The 19,297-nt window shown below is 44.4% G+C and overlaps 1 protein-coding gene across 1 annotated transcript in view; it reads left to right on the plus strand.

Moving 5' to 3' along the window:
• Nucleotides 1-19,297, plus strand: part of Myo3b (myosin IIIB) — a 405,667-nt gene that overhangs the window by 193,503 nt on the left and 192,867 nt on the right. Inside the window, exons 20-22 of the mRNA XM_087200133.1 lie at nt 1,194-1,347; nt 3,745-3,833; nt 8,321-8,450. Of these exons, the coding sequence (XP_087056259.1) occupies nt 1,194-1,347; nt 3,745-3,833; nt 8,321-8,450 (373 nt within the window). The remainder of the gene's footprint in view (nt 1-1,193; nt 1,348-3,744; nt 3,834-8,320; nt 8,451-19,297) is intronic.

A 19,297-nucleotide genomic window follows, 5' to 3' on the forward strand; every position in this document is an offset into this window, starting at 1 on the left:
AACCAGGGCTGGGGATTTAGCTCAGTGGTGCTGCACCTGCCTCAAAAGTGCAAGGTCCTGAGTTCAATCCCCGGTACCTCAAAAAAGGGAAAATAAATAAATAAATAAACAACCAGTCTAAATTTACTCTGAAAAAAAAAGTCTTAATTTCTGAGAAATGGTATATTTCCTCACTTGAGTGGAGCTGGTGACATGCCAATTCTTTAAATCTTGCTTTGAGACTCATTCTTTCATGCGTATTGCTCAAAATGCTTCATTCTCTTCTACTTTAACTCAACATGTCTATGATGATATCCAAAATGACACAAGATGATGCTGAATTCAGGATATGAGATCTTAGCACCTGTGTGGGTCATGCCTGTCTCCCCTGTCCTTTGTACCAGACTGCCCAGGGACTGGATGGCATGTCCAAGAGGGAGCAAGACATGATCTTGGATTTCTAGAAATGAAGGCCTTGCCCATGTGGGCCCAGTGGTCAATGCAGGATGTTGAAAAGCTGGGGGACCAAGCGCTAGAGGCCTTTCTCCTGCAGCAGCACAGCTCACACCACCCTAACCCTTACATAAACCCCAAGTCTTTTATGTGAAAGAGACGTAACAACTGACATTCCAACCAAGCCCTGTGGGTGCAGGGATAGTTGTTTTAATGTAGTGGTAAAGACACACAAACTGTATACAGCAACTAGATAAAGGCAAAGACACTGAGTCAGTCCTGGTTTTATCATGGGAGCTGGAGAAATCTGGAGCACAATCCTCCCTCATCACCTTGCACAAAATTCTACCTTGTTTCTATCCAAGTTCCTTCCAGCTGCAGTTTTCTTTCCCTAAATGATTCCCTGGAGAATATAAATGTCTGCTTTCTTCCTGGTGTAAGGTATATTTGCCACCAAAATAATTTTTTTCACGTCTCTCCTTTCCTGCATCGGTTTCTAAATTATGAGTTCCCAGGTCTGTTTAGGAGACTGCTTTTGCTCGCTTGAGCTACCTATTGGAGGCCCCCAAGAAGTCCCACATAAACACCCAGCTTCAGCAGCACGATACACAGCTGATCCCTCTACTATGTACAGAAAACACAGCCTCTTTTCCACACACATCCAAGGTTTGCAGACCCAGGAAGTCCAGGCCAAAGTGTCCTGGGGATAGGGAGGTCAGCTTCAGGCTGGAGAGAGTCACGCTCGCTCCGTTTCCCTCCAGATGGAGTATCAGAATGAGGGGATCGACACCATCCCTGTGGAGTACGACGACAATCGCCCACTCCTGGACATGTTCCTCCAGAAACCCCTGGGCCTGCTTGCACTTTTGGATGAGGAAAGTCGGTTTCCCCAAGCAACAAACCAGACCCTGGTTGGTAGGTACCTTTTTGGAAAAAAAAAAGAGGCACATAACTGGGAACAGAACTTGGTTCCTGTCATCAAATGAATATGCTTTAATGACTTTACCCTGTGTAGTTTGGCTACCTGGTGAGTTGTAAAGTATAGAAACTGTTTTCAATTGAATTGTAATGTTCTGGTAGAATTTGTGTCTTAAAGTCAACCGTAACCATTCTTGAATCTTTCCATTGTTTTCATCTCCCCACCCACCTCTAGTCCTAGGCAGTGCAGACGCCTTTTCCAGTCTCTGGCTTTCCGACTCATATTTCCCCTTTAGACATCCCAACCAGTTTAGTCTTCCTAAGCCACCTTTTCCTTACGTTACAGGTGTCTACAGGATGAAGAGAGGGCAACTCCTCCTGGCATCAAAGGTCCTCTCTTCTTTCCCCCCTGTTCTCTTGACTCCTCTTTCATCTGCAGTCATTAGTTTTGCACTAGCAAGCATTGCTCCTGACCTAGACTGTGAGAAGCCTTAGGTTACAGGGCCCCATCCTAATGTCTCTTTAGTACTTATCAGGGACCTCATGTTACTGGCTAGCATGGATTCTTAGCCACACTTAAGATGAAAAGTCAGACATGGGCCAGTTTGTGTGCTGCTTCTCCATTGCTGAGGACTGTCACCATTATCTTCCCTCTTTTTCAAGGGCTTCTAAAGGGGCAGGTCCCTTCTAAAGGAGAAGCCTTCTTAGATCCTTACCAATATGCTGAGAATTCTTGCTCATTTCATATAGAAATCATAAATTGGCAGAGGACAGCTCTTTTAGTGTTAACAGCCCCATCTTAGTGACTTTCTCATCACCGAAACACAATACCTGACACCCACAACTCTAAGGAGGAAAGGTTTATTTTGGCTCATGGTTTGTAGGGGTTTCAGTCCATAGTTGGCTGGTTCCAAGGCAGGGTGGCATGGCAGAGGAGCATCACAGGAGAAGCAGCTCATGGCAGGCAGGCAGGAAGGAAAGAGGGATCAAGGGAGGCAGAAGGGAGATAGACCCTTCCAGGCCACACCCCAGTGACCACTTCCTCCCAACATCACATTAGTCCATGGGTGAGTATCACACCCCATGATCCAATCACCCCCCTAAAGCCCTACCTATAAGCACAGGAGGCATTGTGGGGACATCTAGATATAAACCACAGCAAGCTCGGAGCTTTTAACAGTGGCTATCAGCACTTTCACTGTTAGTGGCCCTTCTTGCTTCTTGAACCACCAGGTCTCAGGAACTCTTCTTGCCTCTGGAGTTGGTGGCTCCCAGCAATTCTCTGTTGCTCACCACCATTCTCTGCTGCGAGCCTTCCTCAGTGTTATAAGCCCCAGTTGCTGGCAACTTTTGGCACCAACAGCCTTTGGTGTTACCAGCCCTTGCTGCTGGCAGCTTTTGATGCCAACAACTTTTGGCATGATCAACTTCAGCTGCTAGCTGCTTTCAGTGCCAGTGGCCTTTGGTGTTACCAGCTCTTAGTATACCAGTTCAGCATGCTCTAATGCAAGATACAAGTCATGAGTAGGCAAAAATAGGCCATTGAAGAGTCTTTCTAGGACCTATACTTCCGTGTGTGGACTGAAACCACTAAGGATATGGGGAGGTTGCTTACATAGGAAAAGATGGTGGGCTTGTGCATGTGCAGAATCAGACTTTGGTTACAGGTAGGAAGGGGCCCCTTGACCTAATTGAGAAGGGCTGCAGAGGGGTAGAATCATCCAGACAGGCTGCAGGGCAGAGTCCTCTGGGCTAGGTCTGTGCGTGATGCCTGCTGCAGCTCAAGCACGTATCTCTTGGAGTGGCTGTGGGAGCCTGATGTAGCTACGCTGGGGACGTTTGAGGTAGCAATGGAAGAAAAGCAAAAAGTAGCTCATGGGGAGCCTCAGGCCCTTCTCTCCTGTCAACTACGACAAAAACCAGTGTGAGCCAGGTACAGAAGGTTTCAACTTTATTCTTGGAAAATTGATTTGTGGGAGAGATTCACTTCTAGGAGGGGAAATTGTCACCCTCAGTGGTTTTCTTTTATATATGGTGTCACAATTTGCTAAGGTTAATTTGCTGTCTGCTTTCTGCGCCACATCCACATGGTTTGAGAGCTACTTGACAGGGCCTGTGCTACCATTAGCATCCATGCTGGAGTTGTCAGAGGAAGCCAAACATGCCATCTTTGGGCACAGCTTGACATTGAACATGACACTGAAGAACTAAAGGAAGGCAAGATCGGACACACCCATCATGTAGGCGGTCTTTCCACACCTTTGTACATGCAGGGGTAACTTCAGGATGGTTTGAAAGCCTTTATTCTGGGTCTCTCGTGGCTCACGGAGCATGTCTTTGTTTGAAAAAGCAAACAATTCATATTGTAACTTTCCAACATGAAAATCCATACAGATAAGTTTGAAGATAATCTCCGTTGCAAGTACTTCTGGAGGCCCAAAGGAGTGGGGCTGTGCTTTGGCATTCAGCACTACGCTGGAAAGGTGAGGTGAGCGGCGTTGCACGACCTGAGTTTTGCAGAGTGAATGTCTGTATTGCCCTGCTGGTGCCACTCATGAAGCTGCTTGTAGATTTTGTTCTCCGTTTAACTATTCTTGAACCTCTAATCATAATTCTCAAACCATCTCAGTGCTGCTGCTCACTGAAAGCTGCCCTGGCATAGAAGCAGTATCTTGCTGGGGTGGCCCACAGAGTCGCCATCTGCTGCTCACCTGAAGTTTGGCCCCAAAATGACAGCTCTCTAGAGAGAAAACATATTATAGGCTTCACAGTGTTCTGCAGGGAATGTTGACATTCTAAAGTCATTTGGAGATGCCTGAGTAATGCAGGAGGGTTAACAGCACAGTGGGGCTCAGTTGCTAGCACCTTAAGCATACATCTACATGCCACCAGAAAGGTCCAGATGAAGGGGGAAGAATTTCACTGCACCGCCCGGATGTTAAGCTTTTACAACATTAACTGAAACTTCCACTTCTCATACATTATGTTTCAGTCTCAATTTCAAGTTCTGAAGCAGATTAGTGATTCACAGAATTCTCTAGTTCTGTAGCCAGAAACTTATTGCTCCTAAAACTCCCAGAGAAGCCAACTGAATTATGGCTAATTGGTTCCTGTGGGGTTTGTTGAGGCTCTGGATCCAGAAAATGGATAGGAATTTAATACAAGGCTTTGGAGATTATTTTGTCGATACAAGGTGTGTCAGAACTATATTTCATATTCATATCATAGTATTGAAACTAATTTTGCCTGACTAGATGTTGGCCAAAAGGTAATTCTCATAAAAGGAGAGGGGATTGTGTTTCTCTCCACATAGTATTTTATGCTATGTATTTTGGATCCTTGTTATAAATTGCAATCCAATTTTTGCCCCTAACTACTTCATTTGCCTTAACACTGGTATCTGACTGCATCTTAATGTCCTCCAAGTCTGAGATACTGAGCCTTACCCTGATCCACCACTCTGTTCTGTTTCCTATTGTCCTCCTCCTGTTCTCCTTTTACACCCATTTTTCCTACCCAGCTCTCTCTTCCTTCTTTCTTCTTCCTCCCCTTTATAGGATCCTGTATTAGCCACTTTCCTCATTGTTGAGACACAGTGTCCAACATCCACAACTTAAAGGATGAGAAGTTTATTGTTGGCTCACAATTTCAGAAGTTTCAGGCCATGATTGGCAGTCTCAAATGCAGAAACAGCATGGTAGAAGGGCCAGCTGTGAAAGAAAGCTGCTCATGTCATGTCAGCCAGGAAGCAGAGACAGAGAGAGAAGGGAGGTGCCAGAGAGGAAGATACACCCTTCTAGCTCACACTCCCAGTGACCTAGGCCCCATCTCCTAACAGCACACTCTGCTACAAACTCATCAGTGGATTAATCCACTGATGTACACAGTGCCCCTATGTTCTGGTCACCTTCCAAAAGCCCCATCTCTGAATGCATGAATGCATATTCCAAATCTAAACCATAACATTTTCCCCAGCCCCCAAAAGACTCATGCACATCTCTTTATTCAAAAAGCATTTAGTCCATCTCTAAGAGTTGCCAAAGTTTTAACAGTTTCAGCATTGCTGAAAAGTCCAAGTCTAAAGTCTCCTCTGAGACTGAAGGTAAACTTTTAGTTGTGAGCCCCTGTGAAAAATCAGAATATATACAATGGCACAGGGTAAGCATTCCCACTCCAAAAAGGAAAAATAGGGGGATAAAAAGGACTGGGACCAAAGCATGACTAAAACCCAGCAGGACAAACATTAAATCTTATGGTTCCATATCCAGCACTTGGGACAAGTTGCAGTGAGATATGAAGTCCAAAGGGCTTGGACTTAGTTCTATGGCATTACCAGTTGCAGCCTCATGGCTTCTCCTTAGGGTAACTTTCCTCACTGCCTGTGGCATTCTTAGTAGATGTTCCATATTTGTGGTGTCTCCAACTTCCTAAGGTCTTCACTGAACTTTTGGCTTTACTCTCACAGCTTCACATACTGCCTTCTCAGGCAGGAACATACAGCTTGGCTTCCCAGGCTTCTTCTGAAATCTGAGTGGTAGCCTCCCTGACACCAGAGCATTTGTATCCTGTATTCCTGTAAAACCAGCATGCCTGTAAAAAGACCCGGATAATGCCAAGGTACACCAGTTCAAGCAGTAGCCAAGCACTATTGGCCCAGACTGAAGAGATCTCTGAGTGCCTGGATGGCTGAACACTATGAAATGAATCCCAGGGAACAAGTTCCCTAGGCAGATCTTTTTAAACAGGAGGCCCTGGGGCTCTCTTCTCAAAGTAAGATCTTTTATTTTTGCATTTTTGAGCCTGTGAGGCTCAGGGTCTTGCAGATTCCTGAAGTGCCCTCAAAGCAACTTTTCTGTTATCCTGATGCAAAGCACTTGGCTTCTTTTTAATGCTAATCTTTTCAGCAACCATGATCACCAGTGCCCCAACTTTGCAGGCATTTTCTCTCTGATGAAATTTAGGTCTGGGGATTTAGCTCAGTGGTTCTGGCGCCTGCCTGGCAAGCACAAGGTCCCAAGTTCGACCCCCCAGTACCAGAAAAAAAAAAAAGAAAGAAATTGAGTACTTTTTAAATCTTTGAACTCTGCCATTTGCTCACTATAGATCTTGCTAGAAACATGAAGCTGTATCCATGCTACAGCCCAGATATTGAGTTTTCTTTTTCTTTTTTCTTTTGGTACAGGGGATCGAACTAGGGACCTTGCGCTTGTGAGGCAGGCACCGGAACCACTGAGCTAAATCCCCAGCCCCGATATTGAGTTTTCTTGAAATTTTTTCCACCATATTGATTAGTCTGTCTTCCTTAATCTCCGTCTCCTGCAGTCTCAGGAAATGAACAAAGTGTAGACAAATTTTCCACCAGAGCATAACATACATGGCCTGGAGTTGAATTGCTAAAGGAATCCTTATTCCCAACTAAAACCTCCTGAGATTGATCTTTTTTGTGTACATTACTGTCATCATTCTTTCTTCTGAGATCTGACCAGAATCTCCCATTAATCTCTGTCTGAAACATTCTAGGGCTCTAGCTGGCATCTCCAAACCTTTCTAAACTCCTCCTATGAACCAGTTCCAAAGGCTTCTGTACCACATAGTGAGGTAATCACAACAACAGCCCTACTCCCAGTATCAAAATCTCTTAGTCACTTTTCTGTTACTGAGATACAATACCCAATACCCACAGTTTAAGGGATGAGAGGTTTATCTTGGCTCACAGTTTCAGAAATTTCAGTCCGTGGTTGGCAGGCTCAAATGCCGAAACAGCATGGTGGAAGGGCCAATTGTGGAAGAAAGCTGCTTATGTCATGGGAGCCAGGAAGTAGAGAGTGAAGGGAGGAACCAAGGAGAGAGATACACCCTTCCAGGTAACATCCCCAATGACCACCCCTTCTGACAAAGCCCCACCTCCTAACAACATACTCAGTCATGAACTCATCAGTGGGTGAATCCACTGGTGAGTACAGTGCCCCCATGTTCCAATTACCTCTGAACACATGAAGCTTTGGGGAAACAGTCTAGATCTAAACCATAACAGATTTCTTTTTCTCTGGACTCTATATCCATTGCTGAATCCACCTGTCATTTAAAACTTATTTGTAATGCCTGCAATCCCAGCACTCTGGGAGAATGAAACAGGAAGATCCCAGGTTTGAGTCCAGCAAGAGAAACTTAGAGACTTAGCAAGACCCTGTCTCAAAATAAGAAATAAAAAAGCACTGAGAATGTGGCTCAGTGGTAGAGCACCCTTGGGTTCAAACCCAAGACTGAAAAAAAAACCCCAAAACTTATTTGTAGACAAGGGATTCTTATTTGTAAAAGGGATTCTTTGGGATATTCCTTAAAATTTCTCTGAGCTAGATCCCCTCTGTTCAGGCCAGAATCCTTGAGAGATTGCTCAGATCCCCTGAGTACACCTGACAGCTGTGAGAGTTTGCTGGTTATGAGAATGGAGCCCAGCTGCATAGGTTTGATGCCTGACTACCACTTACATTATTCAATCTCGTTTCAAGTCTCTGCCTGCCCACCAGTAAAATGAAGATAATAGTGTCTCCTTCATAGGGTGGATGCTTCTTACATAGTAAGTGTTCAATATATTTTAATAATTATTCTAATGTGAAATATCTTTGATAGGATCCTTTTCTTCAAAAACAACTGAACAAGAAGCTAAGTTGACCTGTCACAATTAAAACTTTCTCCCCTTGTCTGTTTTGCCTTCCTTTGTTTGTTTTTGTTCTCTCTTTTGAGACAAGGTCTCTCTTTGCAGTTCAAACTGGCCTTGAACTCACAGTGATCCTTCAACCTCAGCCTCCTGAGGGCTGGGATTACAGGTGTGTGCCACCATGCCTCCAGCGCCTTCCTTATCTGGTATCCTGTATTTTAAAATCTGTGTAAAGATGAATTTTACAACTTGCTGGTGTCTCCAGGATGGACAGTTACCTTGGTAACTTGTCATTTGCTGTTTATGTTGCAGGTATTATATGACGCTTCTGGGGTTCTTGAGAAAAACAGAGACACCCTCCCTGCTGATGTGGTTGTAGTCCTACGAACATCAGAAAACAAGCTTCTTCAACAACTCTTCTCAATCCCTTTGACCAAAACAGGTACCTGGGAACCCCTGGCAGTCTGGTCCTGATGCTTGTCGAGTTCAGGTCATGTTTCCAGTTAGGATCTAAATACTGCCATAGCCGTGCTCCTAACATTGAACTTCCTTAAGTAGGGTTAAGGGTCTAGATGAGTTCAGGAAAAGAAGAGTGACTGTTTCTTTTGTAATTTAACCACACAGTAGAAATGTGTGTACACTTTCCATAACATTAACTCTTAGACTTGTCATTTCCTTTGCCTGCCTCTTTTTCCTTCCATTTATAAAGCCATATATTATCATTAATTCATGTTAAGCATTCTAGGATAGTCTCAGTTTACCTAGAATTATTGGGAAGACTATTTCCACTCTTGTATGATTCCAAATGAAAAGTGTTGTGGACCAGTGGTCATCTAATCTCAGGGGTTGGCTGGTCCAACTTCCTGCTTAACTACTTCCTACTCACCCCCCTCTCACCCCACCCCACCACACTCCTAACCAAGCTGGAACACACCTGGCCTCACCTACTGACAGTCAACCTCTGTGTCACTGCTCCATCAGCCCTCAGGCCAGGAAGGAAGAAAGGGACTGGACTGGAGAACTTCCAGCCTTCGCTGTTTTGCCAAGTGGGTTCTACTTGAGTGGAACTCCTCTGATTTTCCTGGGCTTCTGCTGCTGTGGGCAGTCTTCTCAAAGCTCTGCTCTCAAGGACTTTGTGTCTGGAAACAGCTGTGATTATGCTTTTTTTTAAAAAAGAGATAGAAACCTCTTTACTATGATTTTCTTCTCACATTCCTCTTAAAACCATTGGTGCTGTTCTAGCACGGGACTGGCACATGCTAACAGAAAGTGACTGCCAGGTCTGTTTTTTGTTTTTTTTTTTCTTTTTTTTCCAGTACTGAGGATTGAACCCAGGGCCTTCTTACTGAGATACATCTCCAAAATAATTTTTTTTGAGACAGGGCCTTGCTAATTTGCCCAGGCTGGGCTCAAACTTGTGATCCTCTGGTTCAGCCCCCCAAGAATGCTGAGATTACAGGTGTGTGCCACTATGCCTGGCCCAAGTATGATTTTTAACAACATGCAGAGTAAAGAAAAGACTAAGGGAGAAAAAAAGCTACAACCTTTGCTTCATCTATTCTCAGGAGGAAGGTTGAAACCAGGCTCTTAACTTTCTTCAGATATGCTCCTGTAAACAAAGCTAGTAGTAGGCTGCCCATCAGAAGGCTGCTGCCAGCTTCCTCTGCAGATCCCCCTTGAGTACAGCAGGATTTAATTCACTATGTTCCCCTGGGAGATCTGGGCAGGTGTGGGCAGGGCTCGCCCGTGTTTCCCCACACTCCGGGGTACAGGCTCCTCCTCAGGCAACTCTGTGCAGAGGTAAAGACACAGCCATTGTAAATAGGAGGTGTACTTTCTCAAATAAAATCTGTCCAAATGACTCTTCAGCTGGCATTTACACTCTCTGTAAATGAGAGTAATGACTTGTCAAATCTGTTCTCAACTGGATTTTCAATCTGTGAATAAAAACAATTTCACATCCGGGGCCACAAGGTGGCGCTATGCAGAAGGCAAGGCTGAGCTGCGACCCGCAGCCCTGGTTGAGCCCGCTTACCGCGGGAAGGAAGGGGAACAAAGAGCCTCTGCTGCCACTTCTGTTTTTTCATTTTCTCACAAAGAGCTTGTAACTTTTTTCTGAATCTTACCTTCACATTGCACTCCAAGTGAAAAAAGACTAGAAACAAACGTGATATCTGGACAAGCTGCTTTGTATCCTACATTGTATGCATAATGATTTCTTTTGAGATCCTAAAGTTGATTTTCTACACATTTTGAGTATAATTAAGTCATACATAAACATCCAAACCTAGTGGTGCGATTCTGTTTTATTCCGAGGGCCTAAATACTGCCATGGCCTTGAACTCACAGTGATCCTTCGGCCTCAGACTCCCAATTGCTGGGATCACAGGTGTGGGCCACCATGCCTGCCCTCAGCACCTCCCTTACATGGTGCTCTGGATTTTAAAACCTGGCTGTGTCAAGATGAATTTTGTAACTTGCTGGTGTCTCCACAATGGACAATTACCTTGGTAACTTGCACTCAATTAACAAACACTTAAGGAACAGCTTCTGGTGACAAGCCGCTGTTTAAACAAGGGGCCTGTAGCGGTAACAAAACTACCATTAAGCAACTTGAACCTTTTTTTTGTGGTACTGGGGATTGAACCAGGTCCTTCACATGGAGCTACATCCCATCCCTTTTAATTTTTTATTTTAATTTTTATTTTTTTGTGACGGGGTGTCACTAAATCACTAAGTTGCCCAGGCTGGGCTTGAACACGTGTTCTTCCTGTCCCAGCCTCCCAGAGTGTCAGGATTACAGATGTGTGCTACCACACCTAGGTCTACATCTTTCTTTTAACTTCACTTTCTATTTAGAATTGAGAGTTGTTTATCTCCTAATCATGATAATTGCCCTCAAACCTCAGCTTTAAAGTGATTATGCATCCTTTGTTGAATGTTAATTAAGCTTTACCTTTGTTTTTTGGTATCAGGGATTGAACTCAGGACCTTGTGCTTGCGAGGCAGGTGGCAGCACCACTGAGCTAAATCCCCAGCCCTAAGCTTTTAACTTTTGAAACATCCATATCTAAGGCAGGCGCAGTGGCCCACACCTATAATCCCAGCACTTGGGGGGCTGAGGCTGGAGCATTGCCAAAAATTCAAAGCCAGCCTGGGCTACAATGAGTTCAAGGTCAGCCTGAACTGCATAGTGAGATTCTGTCACAAACAAAACATCCATATCTATCTTTTTAATTATATTTTGAAGTTGGGAAAACCTCACTGGACCAAAGTAAATTGTGCTGTTTTGGCTGAAATATTTGTCTCAGGCAGATGCCTGCCCCTTACAATGGGGAAAATGACTGTACCTTCCTGTTAGAAGCAGGGTCCCACACATCCTGGTGTTCTGGAAAAGAGTATGCTAATATCTTTAGTACTTGAGAAACTTTTTTGTCATCGTTTTTATTTTTGTTTATTCTGCTTCAAGCCCTTAACTAATTGTTAAAAGTAAATTGGGCTGGTCATGGTGGTGCATGCCTATAATCCCAGCTACTCAGCAGTCTGAGGCAGGAAGACTACAAGTTTGAGTCCAATCTGGGCAATCTAGTAAAGTCCTATTCTAAAATAAAAATATGAAAATGGGGTGTGTGTGTTAGTGTGTGTGGTTCAGTGACAAAGCTCTTGCCTAGGATGTGGGAGGCCCTGAGTTTAATCTCTAGTGCCACAAAACAGAAACAAAAAAGTAAATTGGATTAGTGCAATGAGCATAGATATTATGGGCAGTTACTTTACATGCCCCTTTGGGGAATGAACTGGAGAGAGGAATGAAAAAGCTCAAAGTTGGGAGGCTTTGGGGGCTGCTAACCCTAAACTTGAAGAGTCCAGTAGTGGATTCCTGTACTGTCATTGTCATTAACTTCCAGAAATTTTAAAATTTCTTTGATTCCTTCTGTGGTCCATTGGTTGTTTAGGAGTACAGTGGTACCTTGGTTCATGAATGCTTTTTCTTGTGAACAATTTCATTCAAAAATGGAAGTATTTGGTAAAATTTTGTTTTTGTCTGTAAACTCTGTATTGGATGATGATGACTGCAGCCATCTTTCCTCCATGAACACAAATGTAGTTCTTTTCTAGAATCATGGAGCAAATTAAGGTCATGAACCAAAGCACAACTGTATATTGTTAATTTTCCAGGAGCTTTAGCCTTTTCTGGAGTTGATTGATGTTTCTGAGTTGTCTGATGGTATGCATGAGGTCATTTTTTTCTTTCTTTTGTATTTATTTGGGCAGGCTTCGTGGGCTGGTGTGTGGTCTATTTGGGGAGTGTACCATGTGCTGCTGGGAAGAGTGTGTGCTCAGTTGCAGAGGGATGAAATTCTCTGTGTATATCCACCGGCCCCGTGTATTTTGGGGGGTGTGGTTCACTATGAAATTTCTTCATTGGTTTTTTGTTTAGTTGATCTGTCTCTTTGTGAAATGGGGTATTAAAATCCCCTGCTATGAAAAAAAAAGAAAAAAGAAGACCCTTTGAGGTATTGGCAATGTTTTGATGCTCTGGCTCTTGATCTCCATGGGAGCTTCATGGTTATTTGCTGTATAGTAGTCATTATATTGAATATTTAAGCTTTGTACATTTTTTCCATGTACATTCTAATTCACAGTAATGTGGAGGTTTTTTTCCCCAAAAAGTAAGGAAGGCCCTTTAAAATACAAACAAAAACTTTCATTTTGTTATTGACAAATCCTTTCCAGTTAAGTTTTCTAGTAGACAGGGCTGGGGATTTGGCTCAGTGGTTCCATCGCCTTCCTTGCAAGTGAAAGGTCCCCAGTTTGATCCCCGGTACCAAAAAACAAAACAAAACAAAATCATACTTGAAGACAGTCATCAGAAAGCCCCAGGCTGATTTTCCTGTCAAGTTATCTTCCTATCTGGGCTCCTGGGCAGGTAATACTCCTATCACTAACAGATAGCAAAAGGAAGTATTTAGGACTTATTTTAATTTCTTATCAAGATTGTAAGGATCAACCTCTGTATATGTGTGCAGCTGTGTTAGCTTCCATTACTGGAACAAGTCCCGGAGATCAGTAATTTAACAGACAAAGGTTTATTTTGGCTTAAATTTTAGAGGTTTCAGTCCATGCTCAGTTCACCCAGCTGCTGTGGGCCTCAATGAGGCACATATCATGGTGGACCAAACTTTTAGAGACCAGACTATCATAGCAAGATTGTGTGGTAAAACAGAACTGCTCTCTTTTCTGAAAGAGACTAGGGATCCATAATCCCCTTGAAGGTCATGACCCCAGTGACCTAAAGACCTCCCACTGGGCCCCACCTCCTAAAAGGGTCTGTCATCTCCCAATAGTGCCAAGCTGGGCACCAAGCCTTTGATGTATGGACCAGATCCAAACCATAGCAGTAACCATGATATTCAATCAGAGGTAAATATCCATGTGGCATTTTTCTGTTTCTTGTCCCTACTTTCTATGCATGTACATTTCAGAGCACCAGAGAGATTGAATGTGTGCAGTGAAATCATAGGCCCAGGGGACCAGGAGGAAGGGCTCCTTCCTGGTTTCTGCAGCCCCTCCCACCAGGGGCTTCTTCTGGTAGAGGCAATGCCTCTGCTTGAAGGACACCTTCAGCCCAAGGCTTTGGTGAGGGATGATTGGGTACATTGAGGTAGCCGTCAGTATGGCCTCTCTCTTCTCCCCATGCTGACCCATCTTCCCTTTTGCCTACAGATGAACACTTTCAGATGTAATGAAATATTCTTTGCAATCTTTTGTACTGACTGGAAAGCTTCAGGAGATTTTTACAGTGAAAATTTGATATAGCAACAACACTACTTTGTAACCCTTCAGCTGGGACTTTTCCAACTGAATGATCTAGGTGGAAAAACATTAAAAGGAAAGATATGATAACAAGGTTTCATGGCATACATTCCTATTTGGGGAATATTCCACTTCCCTAGTAAAGTAGAGAAAAAGTTAAAAAGGCTCAAAGAGGGATGAGAAGTTTCCAAAAGAACTTAAAAAGTTCTTTGCATCATGAATTCTGATTTCCAAATAGGAGTTTGGAGTTTTAAAGGAGTTAGAAATTGGGGGAAAATAAGAGTAGAACATTCTCTGAATGTCAAAACCTAGTTTTGCTTCAGAACCTTGGAACTGAGTTTTGCTACCATTGCGTCCTGTCCAAGAAGTCACAAGTCTCCCCCTTGAGATTTGATTTGCAGTAAAAATCAACACTGAAGTGTTTCTTGACTTTTATTTGCTCCTTTTTATTTGGAGGGGGGCAGGATGAGCCCCATCTTATCTTTAGAGCACTTTAACACCTATACTTTTTTTTTTTGGTACTGGGGATCGAACTCAGGTCCTTGCTCTTGTGAGGCAGGCGGTGGAACCACTGAGCTAAATCCCCGGCCCAGTGGTCTGATTTTTGATTCTGTCACTCCCGAAGTTGATGGCATTGAGCCCTAAAGCAGGAGCCTGTTGGCAGTCACCTCTTGGAGTTTCCATTTATAGTTGCTCCTCTATCCTGACAGTTCAGCAAAGGGGTCCTGCAGATCCCTTGAGTGTAAGTGACACAGTTTCAGGGCCACAAATGGGGACAAGTGTCTGGCTCTTTCTGAATGTACGTTAAATGAGCCAGTCCCATCAGGGAGCCCTGGGAAGTGAGTCCCCCTCACATGAGGCCTTTTTTTTTCCTGCTTCACCTGAGCATGTTTCTCAGTTACCAGATAATTATGGATTTACAATCTGTTCAGATATGGTGCTGTGTGGAGGTATTTTCTAGAAGAAATACAAGACAATTGCAGTCAGAATGGTCAGAGATAGTGCCAAATTAAAAAATGAGTAAAGGATGACAAAGTATGTAAATTTTGAAGAGGTATATGAATCAATAAATGTGGCAATGTAAACACTGTATCTATACAAGTGAATATAGAAGAATAGTCAGGGAAATGTCATGGGATAACATGAAGAAAGGCTTTTGATGAAGAAAAGCTTCTTGGAAGATACTTTAAATAGGAGAGTAGAGAAAATTGTGTAGTCTGGGAGTAATGAGGCATTCTAAGCCAGGGTCTATAGCACTGAAAAGAGAGAGAGGTAGAAGTAGATGATTAATGGAATGTGTATCTTAGTAGTTTTCCTCATCACTGGGACAAAATTTGTGACACCCACAACTTAAAGGAGTAGGGATTTATTTTGCCTCGTGTTTTAGAAGTTTCAGTCCTTGCATAGGTGGCAGGCACCAGGCAGAAGTGGCATGGTGGAAGGGTCTTCAAAGAGGAAAGCTGCTCACCTCATGACAGACAGGAAGCAGAGCGTCAAGGAAGGAGCCTGGAGGGAGATAGAAACTTCCAGGTCACACCTACAGTGACCTGCCTCTTATGACCAGCCTTGCCTCCTAAGAGCAAATCAGCTGTGATATCCCTGTAGTCCAGTCACCTTCCTGAGGTCTGGCCTCTGATCCCATGAGGCTTTAGGGGGACATCTAGATGTAAATAATAACAATGGGACATGGAAGAAACGACACTCAAAGGGCCGAGGGAGGGTGTGAGAAGGAAGGACAATGGGAAAGGGATAGCTGGCTACAGAGCTGAATGAAGATGCTCAGGATGCTGATCTGAACCGCTGTAGGTGGTCAGGGTGACCTCTGAGCAGAACAGCATCAGGATGAGAAAGGAAAATTTGAGCAGGGCTGCTAAAGACTGCCCAGTGAGACCCAGCGTGTACTCAAGGAGTCTGTGTACTTAGCTGTGTGTGAACAGATACTCATCAAATATTTTTACATTCTGGGCTGGGGATTTAGCTCAGTGGCACCACGGCTGCCTGGCAAGTGCAAGGTCCTGAGTTTGATTCCCAGTAGCACAAAAAAAAATTTTTTTTACATTCTGGATTTAGATCTAGGGTCCAGATTGGTTAATTTTTATATAAGGTAAGGTGGAGATTCATTTTTTTCTCCATAAATATGTCCAGTTGTTCCAAAACCATTTGTTACAATAACTGTCCTTTCGCCATTGAATTGCTGTTGTACCTTTGCAAAAAATCACTTATTACATGTGGGTCTGTTTCATTGATCTGTGTAGCTACCCCTTCACCAATACCACACTGTCTTGACTATTACAACTTTGTAGTAAGTCTTATAGCCCGGTAGAGTGAGTCATCTAACTTTTTGTTTTCCAAAATTGCTTGGGTTATTATAATTCTTTTACCTGTATGTTGTCTGTGTCCTAATCACCTCTTCTAACAAGAGGACCAGTCAGATTGGATTAAGGCCCACCCTAAAGGGTTCATTTTAACTTAGTATCTCTTTAAGGGCCCCACCTTCAAGTACAGTCACACTCTGAGGTACTGAGGGCTTCAACAGAGGAATTTTGAGGGGAACACAACTCTACCCATAACCGATCACAAAGAGCTAAGGTAGCTGTTCAGGGTGAGACCCTTAACTAGGAGCCCAAGGACACTTGTGACCAGCCAAAGAGGGTCTGTGGGTCCCCTGTCAGGGAAGGGAGCTCTGCCCTCTCCTTCACGTTTGTTCCCCACACCCAAGGAGCCAGCCCATAGAAGAGCTTGAGAGCCATGAAAGCCATTCATCCAGCCTAGAGGAGGGGAAAGTGGGGAAAGAAGCTTCAAATAAATATATACAGGTTAAAAATAAGAAACTCACCAATTAGCGGGTGTGGCATGCCTGGAATCCCAGCAACTTGGGAGCCTGAGGCAGGAGGATCACTGGGCAATTTAGCAAGATCCTGTCTCAAAATTTAAAAAAAAAATTTTTTAAAGAACTAGGAGTTAGGGCCAGGGATTTAGCTCAGTGGTTTCACCACCCGCTGTGCAAGCACGAGGACCTGAGTTCGATCCCCGGTACCAAAAAAAAAAAAAAAAAAAAAAAAGAACTAGGAGTTTGGGCACAGAGTTTGTTCCTGGGTTTGTTCCCTAGGACCTCAAAAAATAACATCAATACCGAGAGTAATCTTTAATAACAGAACATATCTAAAACCATCTAAGCAATGGGCCTGAGATGTGGTTAGAGAGCTGCCCTCTTCACAGAAAGTGTGGGTGGGGGAATTAGGAGAGAAAACTGAAAGTCTGTCTTGGCTGGCCCCACGGAGGTGGTGACATGTCTGGGGTAGCAGAGATCTTGCCCAAGGCACCAGCCCAGAACCCAAAAGCTTTCTCCAGACCTCCTCCTGGAAGGCTGCCCATCTCCAACTGGGGATTCTGCCATCACCATCCCAGAATGGGCGAAGTCAGATTCTTGTCTCAGAGAAAGGGTAGTGGCTGGGAAGGTCACCTGAGAGTAATGGAAATAGTTTGATTACATGGGCTTCTCATCTACTATCAGAAATGTGCAGGGCTGGGGATTTAGCTCAGTGGTTTCCCTGCCTACTGCGCAAGCGCAAGGAGCCGAGTTGGATCCCAGGTACCAAAAAAAAAAAAAGAAGAAGAAGTGTGCAATTCAGCCCCTTGACCTACCCAGCCAGCAGTTCTGTCTCACATGACCACATGGTGAGCTCACAAGCTCCAGGAGGAGACAGGGACTTCTGTGTGTATTTCATTTATATGCAGAACATACAGTCAGTACAGGTCACATTACTTCACAGCTCATGATAATTCTGCCTTCTAGTGACTTCTCCCCACACCACACCTTCCATCCAGCCTCCTCTTCTGCAAAACAGCCCTAGCATGGGCTCCTCCAGGAGTTTCTGGTCTGGCCCAGGTGGGGCCGGGTGTGTGTGTATGGCTGGGTGTGAATCCCTGGCACGGATGGAGAGTAAATCCCTGAGGACAGGGACCTCATGCATTTAGCCGGCTCCTCTTTGCAGCTCCTGCACAGGGCCTGGCACCCAGGAGGCGCTCGCTAGGTGGAGTCTGAGAGCGATTTGTGAACAGAATTGCCTGGTAGTGCCGGCGGGCTCTTTCAGCAAAACAGAAACAAGGTCCATCCTGTGATTTATGGTGCTGGCTGCAAGCCTGCCAGCGCCTGAGGTCTATTTTAACAAGCTGCCAACTTCAGAAGGCGCTGCATTTAGAACCCCACATTCTGAACGTGAGAGCCAAGGCTGGAGCCCTCATTAGGCCTCCTGCGCTCGATGGAGAATGTGGATGTGATTTCAGTCACTTCTGGCCTGAAAATGATCGCAGGCCCCTTCCCGGGAGGAGTGGGCGGGGCAGCGTTTTCCCAGAAGCCAGCGGCTCACACGAGTGATTAAAGGACAGAAGGTGGCAGAAAGCACGGGCTCGCAAGAGGCTGCGGCCTCGGCCTCGCTGCTGCAGCCTCCGCGATTCCCAGCCGTCCTCTTGCGGACGGACTGGCAGCCCAGGAGATGCCACGCCCCCCGGCTGTTGGCCCCTTCTTAATGGTTTTCAGCCTTTGTCCATGAGAATCGGATTTTCTTCCTTGGGGTCCATGAGGGCACAGTGAACGTGTGGAGTGGTTGTGGGGCCAAGAGAGCCTCTCTGGAAAGACTCCCTGATCCCCACCCAGTGCCTTCAGGTTTTGGATTTGTATTCTACAAGTGCTGTTTTCTTTTTGTTCAAACATAAGCAGCTTAAATGTTTCTTTGCTTTTAAAAATTCTGCCTGAAATTTCTCCTACCATATCAGCTATGGTGGGATAAACAGGCCAGACTGTAGGTCGGGAGACCCTCTACAATCTGTCTGGACTTGGCATCTGGCAGGTTCGATGTAAAGCTCTGACCACCTTCCAGACTGGAGAGGGATGGGCGTTAAGAAAAGCCTGAAAGATTAGAAGGGACCCTAATCTCCAGCCACATCTTCTCTTGAGTTGCTACAGTATAAAATTTCTCAGTTGGCTCTTTTGAGAACAACACTGTCCAGTGTACCTACTAACATTCTAAAAAATCAAATAAAAAAATGGAATAATTTCGATGACATGGACCTTTGTTTTTTTTAGTACTAGGGATTGAACCCAGGGCCTTCACACTGAGCTACATCCTGAGCCCCCTTTTTATTTTGAGACACCATCTTGCCAAGTCACCCAGGCTGGGCTTGAATTTGCAATCCTCCTGCTCGGCCTCTCAGAGTCTGGGATTAGAGATGTGCACCATCATGCTCAGCTGATTTAGCTTCTTTACTCATACCAAAACTATTTTGCTTGAAATGTAACTAAAATAAATTATTGAGGTATTTTCCTTTTTTGATACTGTCTTCAAAATATAGTGTGTGCTTTACATCTGGGACACTTCACAGTTCATACTAGCCACATTTCACATGCTTACTACTGCACATTGACTAGTGTGCTAATGTGCCTCACTCCTACTCTCAGACAGGCAGCAGTGCCAT

Source organism: Heterocephalus glaber, unplaced genomic scaffold, assembly GCF_053883595.1.
Source record: "Heterocephalus glaber isolate CG9 unplaced genomic scaffold, H.glaber_assembly_v1.0 deba00000347, whole genome shotgun sequence".
NCBI classification, from domain to species: Eukaryota; Metazoa; Chordata; class Mammalia; order Rodentia; family Bathyergidae; genus Heterocephalus; species Heterocephalus glaber.